This window comes from Macaca thibetana, chromosome 10 (genome assembly GCF_024542745.1).
Source record: "Macaca thibetana thibetana isolate TM-01 chromosome 10, ASM2454274v1, whole genome shotgun sequence".
NCBI classification, from domain to species: domain Eukaryota; kingdom Metazoa; phylum Chordata; class Mammalia; order Primates; family Cercopithecidae; genus Macaca; species Macaca thibetana.
In genome coordinates, this window is record NC_065587.1 from 96,742,387 (window position 1) to 96,753,397 (window position 11,011).

Genomic DNA, 11,011 nt, shown 5'->3' on the forward strand with positions numbered 1-11,011 from the left:
ATGAAATATCTGATGATCTCATTATGTCTGGTAGTAATGTCATCTCTGAGTACTTAAATATTCATCTATATATTCCTTTGCTAAATTTCCCTTTATTTCTCTTTTATATTAAACTTTTTTTTAGAGAGCGCAACTCCAAATCATCTTTTATTAATGTAGAAAGGTCATATTTAGCAAAAGACACAAGGCAGGGAAGTGTCAGACCTGAGGCCTGAGCCCGTGCTGAGGGAGAAGGAGGCTCGGGGCACGTGGGAGAAGTGCTGGGAAGGGCTGAGTGGTGGGGGCCGCAGAAAGTTCCAGTGGGCAACACTGTGGGCAGGTCATGGGTGGGACTCACGGGGACCTCGCTGCTAACTCTTGTTGCGTTGGCAGAGTGGGGTGGGGGGAAGGGAGGATCGTTAGTGCTGCCACCTGGAGTGAGAGCCGCCCCTTGGTTCCTGAGGGCACCATCAAGGGACACAGGACAGGAAGCCCAGGATGGTTAGTGCAGCTAGGGATGAGGGCCAGGGAGAAGCAGGTGCTCTGGAGTGGCCGGGAAAAGTCCAGACACGGAGGCTTAGGAGCTTCCTGTTAAGTGGGTGGGTTCCGCCCTGTCTCTGCCAGGCACTCTGACTAGGGATGGATGATCTCTCTCTTCAGGTGCTCCGTGGTGCTCTTGCTGCCAGCAAAGGTGGTCCGGATCCCTTTGCCCATCTCCCCTGTGACCGACAGCAGTTCCGTGTGGGTGCTCTGGCAGCCCTGGGCGCCAGGTGGTGTCATGGCCTGCATGCAGCCGATGGAGGCGGTCCAAGGTCGTTAAATAGCGGTTTGAAAGGGACAGCAGCTTCTGGCACCGAGCCCGATGGCGACGGGACGCTTCCTGTAGGGACCGGGGTGCCCAGCCCAGGGGTGCTGGAGCCGGGGGTGCTGCTGGGGGCAGGTGTGATGGGTTTGTAGGACATCCTCAACTCCTGGGTGCTGGGGATGCCAGCAGGCCGCTCCTCAGGGGTTGGCTGCCTGGCCACTCAGCAGAGAGCTGATTTGCAAGCTGGCTGCACGCCCCCTACCAAATCTGTGTTGAACTTTTTAACTGCAATTTTTATTAATCTAAATACAGTTCAGATATTCTCGATGAAAATTTCACATATTAGTTAGTTGAGACATACTAAAATGTAAAATACACAATGGATTTCAAAGGTTTCATATGAAAAAAGAATGCAAACTATCTCTAGTAATTTTTACATTGATTACATGTTGATACAGTATTTTGGATATATTGAGTTAAAATATGCAATTATTTTTTTTAAAAAATCTATGCTACATTTTTGTTAAAAAATTTAAATAAACTATGAAATTACTTCTTGGGATAGAAAAGGGGACATTATTAAATATTTACCTAAATTTTTTTCAAGAACATATCTTTAACAAAAACATTATCAAACAAAACGAAAGTATTTTAATTTTGAATAGGTAAAATAAACTTATTCCTGCTGGAATTCAATCCTGGTATGATTTCTTTTTTACGCATTTGAGGACTCTGTTTATAACCCAGATAAAACATAAAGCTTATGAAACTCCTCTGAGAATGTCGAACACAAATTACCTGTATAGATATCAGGGTGCAGATGATGCTGAGGCCGGGCTGGCTGAAGAAGAGCAGGATGAACATGCTGTACTGGCACCGGGGCTGGCCCCAGGTCACCCGCCCTTCATGTACGTGGCAATGGTCACCTGGCTCACCAGCAAAGTGAACAACAGGTCGGTGGCGGCCAGCCGCATACCAGTGTGTAGAAGGCGGTCTCCTTCTGCTCCTCGCGCGACTTGCACAGCAGCACGATGGCCACCAGGTTGCCCACCACTCCAAAAATGGACGGTCCCAAGCTGTCCAGCAGATTGGGCTCCAGGTGAGGGACACATTGACCTGGGAAGCGGTTAACATGACGGTGGCTGGTGGTGTGCAGCCCTGGAGTGTGAAGCTGAGTCTGGGGTGATGGAAGAGAGACAAAGCCTCCATGAGTGAAATGACCACCTGCAGGATGTCAGAGCCACGCCCAGGAAACGGGATGCTAACATGACAAGGGAGGACCTCAGTCCCACTCTCTGGATTGCAACCACTTACCAACTGCAGCCACCCAAATCTCCAGGCTCGCTCTGCTCCTGCCAGCGGCACACCATTGCTGATCTTAATATGTATAAACTGAGCCTCACATTCCTCTTCCTCTCCCCCCCCCCCCCCCCCCCACGCCTATCTCACTACTCTGACAAGAGCCATCTTCAGGGAAAGGTAACTCCCTAGTATTATTCCTGACAGATTCTGAGTTAATAAAATGCTCACGGAAACCCTGGAAGACAATTTGGAGAGTGTTCTCTTTCCTCCGTGGCTCCGCCAGCAGTGCCCCATCTCTATGCCTTCTACCCAATGGCCCAAATCCCATGTCACGTGTACCGGCCCCAGTGGTGGCCTCTGCACAACCCCCCATGGTCAGCCCTCAGCTGTCCTGGACCAGCCTCCAGCCTGCCTTCACCTCCTCCTGCTCAGCCTGGAAAGTGCCAGGGCTTTGGCTTCTGAGAGCCAGGTCTCAATGGCTGCGATTTAGGGATCTGAGGTCAGAGTGGCCAGTTTTCAAAAACGTGGGAAACAAGAGGGCCAGCAGGATGGATCTGGAAAGAACAGTGCTGGGTTACTTGTTCGATTTTTTTCCTTCCTTCAAACATGAATACCAGCTTTGCTGTGCCCCCCCCCCCCCCCCCCCCATGTAGGCTGTGGGAGGACAGCTTCCAGGTGTGAGCCGCACGCACAGGTGGCAGGAAGCCTGGGTCCCGGCTCTGGCCGCTGTCCGCCCCAGCCGCTAGCAGCGTCAGCAGCTACTGATGTTGGTGGCTGCCGCTCACTGGCATTTATAAAGTACTCCACCGTTGGCTGGGTGCAGAGGCTCATGCCTGTAATCCCACCACTTTGGGAGGCCAAGGCGGGTGGATCACCTGAGGTCAGGAGTTGGAGACCAGCCTGGCCAATATGGCAAAACCCTGCCGCTACTAAAAATACTAGAATTGGCCGGGCGCGGTGGCTCAAGCCTGTAATCCCAGCACTTTGGGAGGCCGAGACGGGCGGATCATGAGGTCAGGAGATCGAGACCATCCTGGCTAACACGGTGAAACCCTGTCTCTACTAAAAAATACAAAAAACTAGCTGGGCGAAGTGGCGGGCGCCTGTAGCCCCAGCTACTTGGGAGGCTGAGGCAGGAGAATGGCGTGTACCCAGGAGGCGGAGCTTGCAGTGAGCTGAGATCCGGCCACTGCACTCCAGCCTGGGCGACAGAGCATGACTCCGTCTCAAAAAAAATAAATAAATAAAAAATAAAAAAATAAAAATACTAGAATTAGCCGGGTGTGGTGGCGGGTGCTTGTAATCCCAGCTACTGGGGAGGTTGAGGCAGGAGAATCGCTTGAACCCGGGAGGCGAAGGTTACAGTGAGCCGAGATCAGGCCATTGCATTCCACCCTGGGCAAAATGAGCGACACTCTGCCTCAAAAAAACAAAACAAAATGAAACAACAAAAACCCCTGCTCCTCCACCCCCTAGCATCAGAATACAGCAGAACATTTAGGTACCCACAGAACATAAACCAAGATGGTCTGTGTCCTGCATTTTAACAAACATTAGAGTTTTAAAAGAACTGAAATCATGTAGAATGTATCCTCCAGCCAAAATGGCATCCAATTCAAAATAAAAAAGTAAGATAACAGCAAAATCTTAAATACTTGAAAGATAAACAGCACACAGTTTTGTTGGTTTTTTCTTTTTTACATTTTTATTTATTTTATTTTAAGTTCTGGGGTACATGTGCAGGATGTGCAGGTTTGTTACACAGGTAAATTTGTGCCATGGTGGTTTGCTATACATACCAACCCATTGCCTTGGCATTAAGCCCAGCATGCATTAACTATTTTTCCTGATGCTCTCCCTCTCCCGCCCCCATCCAGGGGCCCCATTGTGTGTTGTTTCCTTCCCTGTGTCCATGTGTTCTCATTGTTCAGGTCCTACTTATAAGTGAGAACATTAGGTGTTTCGCTTTCTGTTTCTGCTTAGTTTCCTGAGGATAATGGCTTCCTGTTCCATCCATATCCCTGCAAAGGACATGATCTCATTCTTTTTTTATGGCTGCATAGTATTCCATGTTGTATGTGTACCACATTTTCTTCATCCAGTCTATCATTGATGGACATTTGGATTGATTCCATGTCTTTGCTATTGTGAATAGCGCTAAACAGCAAGCACACTCCTAAGGGAAACGTCTCAAGGGAAACTATTAAATATATTAAACTGAATAAAAATACGACATATCACACTTGATTCAACACAGGTAAAGCCAGTGCTGGCAGGAAAATGTGTTTCACTAAATGTGTATGACGGAAAAGTAGAAATTTCTCAAATAAAACTTCAGCTATCACATCAAGAAAGTAGAAAATAGTAGCAAAATAAAACCAAAACAAATATAAGAAAGAAGCCCGAGCTCTGAGCGGCAGCCGTGGCCACCGGCAACAGCACCGCCACGAGTGTCTTGTGGGCTTTCCTCAGAGGAGCCTGTCAGCATCCTCCAGTTCCAGGCGCTCTAGCCCCTGTCCTGCTTCAAGAGGCTTTTTCCAACCAGAGGCCTCTCCTCCATAGCCTGAAGGCTCGGCCAATTCCCACGAAGTTTGCCGGGAACGCAAGGCTGTCACTGATATTCGTGGCACCAAGACTTGTGCGCAGGTTGCACACATTGGCCACTGTCTGTGCCACGTGCAATGACGCCGCCTGAGGCGCGCACACGCACCGCACGCGCACCCGCGTAACAGCTTGGCTAGCCTGTAACGGCTAGGCCTGGCTCTGCGTTCCTGGCTTGGCTTGGCGTTCCTCGCTTGGCTCGGCGTTAATCGCTTTGCCCGGTGTTTCTCGCTTGGATTGACGTTTCCTCCATCGCGTTCCTTTGCTGGGCTTGACCTTTTCGCTGCTGGGCTTGGCATTCCCTTGGCTGGGTTGGGTGTTTCCTTTGGGCGGGGCGGGGCGGGGGTTGGCCCTTCCTGGGGGGGGGGGGCGTGGGATCACCCCGGGTGGGCGTGGGCTTTCCCCGGCTGGGTGTGGGTTTTCCGGGGGGTGGGGTGGGCCGGGCTCCCCTGCTGGGGTTGGCAGGTTTTGGCTGGGATTGACCTTTCTCTTCAAACAGATCGGAAACCCAGAATTTCCTGCTAGTTGGTGAAACTGGTTGGTAGACGCGATGTGCTCGCGACTACCGGCCTCCCCTGGCTGTTCAAAGCAGATGGTGGCTGAGGTTTCTTCAATACCCGCTGCCTCCGCTGTGAAGAAGCCATTTGGTCTCAGGAGCAAGATGGGCAAGTGGTGCCACCACTGCTTCCCCTGCTGCAGGGGGAGCGGCAAGAGCAACGTGGGTGCTTCTGGAGACCAGGACGACTCCGCTATGAAGACACTTAGAAGCAAGATGGCCAAGTGGTGCTGCCACTGCTTCCCCTGCTGCAGGAGGAGCGGCAAGAGCAACGTGGGCACTTCTGGGGACCACCATGCCTCTGCTATGAAGACACTTAGGAGCAAGATGGCCAAGTGGTGCTGCCACTGCTTCCCCCGCTGCAAGGGGCGTGGGGAGAGCAACGTGGAAGCTTGGGAAGACTACGACGACAGCGCCTTCATGGAGCCCAGGTACCACGTCCCCAGCTGCAAGGGGCGCGGGGAGAGCAACGTGGAAGCTTGGGAAGACTACGACGACAGCGCCTTCATGGAGCCCAGGTACCACGTCCATGGAGAAGATCTGGACAAGCTCCACAGAGCTGCCTGGTGGGGTAAAGTCCCCAGAAAGGATCTCATCGTCATGCTCAGGGACACTGACGTGAACAAGACGGACAAACAAAAGAGGTAACCGGGCCTGGGCTGGGAGGAGGTGGGACGTGGGGGGATGATGGGGACATACCCTCCTGGAGGGATCGGGGTCCTGGCTTTCTGTTCCTCCGCAGGCCCCACACCACCCTGGGTGTGGAAACCTCAGAGAGGTCAGGGCACAGGCCCTTTATGAACAACAACACAGAAACAAAACTTTAGCTGATTTCCTATCCGATTATAATTTCCCTTATAGAGCACTAATAGACTGTATGAAAGTGATTTAACTCGCAAAATCAAGTCGATGCAGCAGATTATTTTTAATGTACACATTTTAAAACAATGTTCTATACATTATAGAAAGGTGTATATTGAGAACTAAGTCCCATAATATATCAACTTCTGGGCTAAATATTTTTCAAATAAAATCCAATATGGATTTGATATCAATGTACCCTATGTAAATATGTCCTTTACTGAGGAACCTTACAAGGAAACTGAAATGGGAAGATGGTTTGTGTCCTTGAATAGGAAGATTCGTTTTTCTTAAGATGTGAGCTTTTTCTGTGTTTATCACTTTTACGTAAGCCAAATAAAAATAGCAAAGTTTTAGCATTTTTACACTGCACATCCTGTATTTTATTGCTGTAATAAGTTAATTTTTAGTAACAGAATGGAAAAAGACTTGCTTTTCCAGATATCAAAATGTGAATGTGCTATTTCCACAAATTGTTTACTAACAACTGAAAAAATATCAATGAATAGAACAGAATAAGAAATCCGGAAATACCCAAATATATGTAAGAATTTAGCACTTGATAATGGTGATGTTTCATATTGATAAAGCAAGATTAATCATTAATAAATGAAATGCATGCTGTTTGGAGAAAACTAGCTAGATTTTTATGTCACAAAAGTAAGTTCCTGGAGTATAGATTAAAATTTTTAAATATACAAAAGGAGAAAAGTACCAGAAGAAAACACAAAAGCCTATTTATATATGCAACTATTTATTTATTTATTTATTTTTCTGGGACAAATCTCACTCTGTTGCCCAGGCTGGAGTTCAGTGGCGCAATATCAGCTCACTACAACCTCCGCCTCCCGGGTTCGAGCAATTCTCTGCCTCAGCCTATTGAGTAGCTAGGATTACAGGTGCCCGCCACCACACCTGGCTAATTTTTTGTATTTTCAATAGAGGCAGGATTTCACCATCTTGGCCAGGTTGGTCTTGAACTCCTATCCTTGTGATCCACCCGCCTCAGCCTCCCAAAGTGCTGAGATTACAAGCCTGAGCCACTGAACCAAGCATATATATGCAGATATAATAAAATAAGCTCAATTTAAGATTGGGCAAGGTACTTTTTTGCATATCTACCAGTGACCTGTGCACATAGGAAAACGTAGTGTTCCTGGTAAGAGAAGGAATTTAAGTTAGAAGAGGAATGAAATACTGTTTTCTATTGAAGTTAGAAGAGGAATGAAAGGTCGGCTGCGGTGTCTCACGCCTGTAATCCCAGCACTTTGGGAGGCCAAGGCAGGTGGATAACGAGGTCAAGAATTTGAGACTAGCCTGGCCAGCATGGTGAAACCCCGTCTCTACTAAAAAATACAAAAAATTAGCCAGGCATGGTGGCATGCACCTGTAATCCCAGCTACTCAGGAGGCTGAGGCAGGAGAATTGCTTGAACCAGGGAGGTGGAGGTTGCAGTGAACTGAGATTGCACCACTACACTCCAGCCTGGATCATGGAATGAGACTTCATCTCAAAAATAAATTAATTAATTAATAATAAAAATAAATAAATAAAGGAATGAAATACTGTCTTCTATCCACAAAGTTTGTGAGGGTGAAGAACAGTGGTACTTATGTAGTTGCTGAAAGTTTAAGCTGCTGCAACTTTTCTAACACACTTCGATGATAAGAACCACATGTTAAAAATGTGTATGCCTTTTACCTATCAACTCTATTATACTGAAATATCTATATGAAATAGACACATATGTTTTTCTTAGTATTGCTTAAAATAGCAGTGTATTGAGAAGAGCTCACATAAAGATTTTATGAAAAACTTTCAGTGCATCCATAGGATGGAATAACATGTAACCATTGAAGGTGTCAGTAGATACAGAGATATGTTGACGTGCAAAGATGTGCTTTGCTATATCAAGTGAGGAAAAAATCAGTTTGTTATACACCTACACAAACAGAATCTGCTCTTGTGTTACCTGAAAACATGTAGAAAACATAATCAAACTTATTTCTGGGGATTTGTAAGTGAAGTTCTTCCCTTTCTCTTATCTGTGATTTCTGCAATGAATATCTGAAAAGTTTTAGTTAAATTTCACTAGTAATGAAATAATCCTTGGGAAGAGAAGAAATATGCTACTTGCATAGATACAAATAATTTCTCACATTTTATTATTTATTTTTATTCCTGTGGATAGCTATCTTCTGTGAACTTTTCCCCTCTTGAGAAGTAGAGGGTTTCTGTTTACCTGTTCCTGTAGATTTTATTGTATATACATTTTATTATAAAATTATATTTTCATTATATATATAAACATGTGTAAAAGGTATGAATTAATTATTTTATTTTAGTTATATATTTATGAAAACTAAAATAGCAAATATAAATGACCATTACTATTGTAAATGTATTGCTCTACTCAACAGGAGCATTCTTTAAAAATATTGAACTCCCAAGCTGTGTTTATGCATTCTTTCAATCCGTTTAGTCATCAAACATAAGCCAGACACCTATTATGTGGAAGGCATATTCTACCATCTCCCAGGATCCTTCCGTCTTTGAAAACTTCATATTTACCTGCTGGGCCTGAGCAAGTTGAGAGATTTAAAATTGGGGCATTAGGAGGTAATCTCAATTGAAACTTTTCTTCCCTCCTTTCAAACAAAAGCATTTCTGAAGGTAGACAATAGTAAAAGATAACCCTCAACTACCCTTCTGAAAATGTATAAGTCTTGGGTAAAGACTGTTTTAGTACTTTTAAGAACTAAAATGTGGTACACAAACAGCATGGAATACTATGCAGTCATAAAAGAAAGAACGAGAGCATGTCCTTTGCAGGGACATGGATGGTGTTGAAGGCCATTATCCTTAGCAAACTAATACAGGAACAGAAAACCAAATACCGCACGGTCTCACTTATAGGTGGGAGCTAAATGATGAGAACACACAGACACCTAGAGGGAAGCGACACACACTGGGGCCTATCAGAGGGTGGAGGGTGGGAGGAGGGAAAGAAGCAGCAAATAGAACTAATGGGTACTGGGCTTAACACCTGGGTAATGAAATAATTTGTACAACCAACCCCCTTGACATGTTTTTACCTATGTAACAAACCTGCACATCCTGCACCTGTACCCCTGAAAGTAAACGTTGAAAAAAAGCTCCACAAATAGTTTCATAAATTCATTTTAAAAGGAGAAGAATTATAACAGTCTTAAATCCTAATATGAATGATTGGAAATATCTAATGTACATACATTGTATAAATCTAAGTATTGATAAAAATGAGCCCATGCCATTCATTTGAATTTCAAGCTTTCTTTGGCTTAAAGTTTTTGAAAACCAAAGTAAGAAATAGATTATTTTAGAAATTTGTTTGTGTTTTCACCTCAGCCCTCTTATTCCATACTTCTTTTAAGAACTAAAATTTATCTAAGTGCTAGTCACCTGACTGGAACTGCCCCAGACGTGTTATATTGTAACATATTTTACTTAATGTAAGGCACCAGGGATTGTATGATGCCCCATTATTGTATGTCTCAATAAGAGAATTATTTAAATGCTGCCAATTATAGTTATAGTAAATCATGAATTATAAGTGGTATTTCAGTGTGAGAAATGGTGAAACATAGAGACAATGATCATCTTAGAATCACTAAAATACATCGTTACCTGTAATCTTTAAAACATACCTGAAAGTGTAGGTATAATTGTATCATCTCACTGAATTCAAATGTTGTCTTTAGTGGTATTAGTAAAAATTATAATATCTTACAATTACTGAGCTGTTATTTGTGTTAGGAACTATTCTATATCTTTCGTGTAGAGTCTTATTTAAGCATTACTGTGGTTTCCTCTGAGAAATCGACTCTTTTCATTCCCATTTTATTGATGAGGAAATTGAGAGCCAAAAAAGGTAAGCAACAGCTGGGAAGCATCAGAGCTTCAAGTAGGATTCCAGCCCACGTTGAATGCCATTCAAGGGCTCTGCTCTTCCTATTCAAATAGGCTGCTCTTTCATTCATACAGTGAGTCATGAGGTAATAAGTAGTGTGCTTTCTTCAAAGGGAAATTAAGTTTGTTTTGAAGGCAGAGTAATAGCAGGCTATTCTGTGTTTGCTATTGCATGAATCATTGATGTAGCTGTAGATAGTGCACTACAATTTCCTAAAAAGTCTTCTCACTCTCATAGGACTGCTCTACATCTGGCCTCTGCCAATGGGAATTCAGAAATAGTAAAACTCCTGCTGGACAGACGATGTCAACTTGATGTCCTTGACAACAAAAAGAGGACAGCTCTGATCAAGGTATGCAGTAGTCAACTATATCAGCATGAGATGGCTTTGATTTCAATACATAGCATAAAAATGAGTTTTCTCATTTAAATGGAACTAGTTGGTGAAAGCTGTGGAATGTTAGTTTTAATTCTCAGGACTTATAATTTATTTTTGGTCTAATACTGACAGGCTGTACAATGCCAAGAAGATGAATGTGCATTAATGTTGCTGGAACATGGCACTGATCCAAATATTCCAGATGAGTATGGAAATACTGCTCTACACTATGCTATCTACAATGAAGATAAATTAATGGCGAAAGCACTGCTCTTATACGGTGCTGATATTGAATCAAAAAACAAGGTATAGGTCTACCAATTTCATCTTCAAAATACTAAAATGCATTCATTTTAACGTTGACCTGGGTAAGGGCCAGTTTTCCATATTTGGAAGCTCAAGCATAACCTGAATGAAAATATTTTGAAATGAGTTAATTATCTAAGACTTTATTTTAAATATTGTTACTTTTAAAGAAGCATTCGAGGGTACAGTTTTTTTTTTTTTTTTAATGCTCTGTGGTTTATGTTTTTTTAAAAAAACACTGAATTTGTAAAAGGTAATACTTTGTTTTTTTTC

At 44.0% G+C, this 11,011-nt stretch overlaps 1 protein-coding gene and 1 pseudogene across 1 annotated transcript; one reads left to right on the top strand and one right to left on the bottom strand.

Annotated features, from left to right (window-relative positions):
• Window positions 1-227: 227 nt before the first annotated feature.
• LOC126929277 (cyclin-dependent kinase 2-associated protein 2-like) lies at window positions 228-997 on the bottom strand (annotated as a pseudogene).
• Window positions 998-5,135: 4,138 nt separating this feature from the next.
• On the top strand, window positions 5,136-10,912 carry LOC126929268 (POTE ankyrin domain family member H-like). Its single transcript, XM_050745455.1, has 3 exons — window positions 5,136-5,887; window positions 10,291-10,405; window positions 10,565-10,912. Exons 1-3 carry the CDS (start codon window positions 5,238-5,240, stop codon window positions 10,742-10,744), a joined length of 945 nt encoding a protein of 314 aa, XP_050601412.1. The 5' UTR covers window positions 5,136-5,237; the 3' UTR covers window positions 10,745-10,912.
• The last annotated feature ends 99 nt before the right edge of the window (window positions 10,913-11,011 follow it).

Excerpts from the sequence above, each read along its gene's own strand:
- LOC126929268 (XM_050745455.1), top strand. The coding sequence starts at position 5,238 with ATGTGCTCGCGACTACCGGCCTCCCCTGGCTGTTCAAAGCAGATGGTG. Across the intron at positions 5,888-10,290 it reads AAGACGGACAAACAAAAGAG|GACTGCTCTACATCTGGCCT; the intron begins GTAACCGGGCCT and ends TCACTCTCATAG. Across the intron at positions 10,406-10,564 it reads AGAGGACAGCTCTGATCAAG|GCTGTACAATGCCAAGAAGA; the intron begins GTATGCAGTAGT and ends TAATACTGACAG.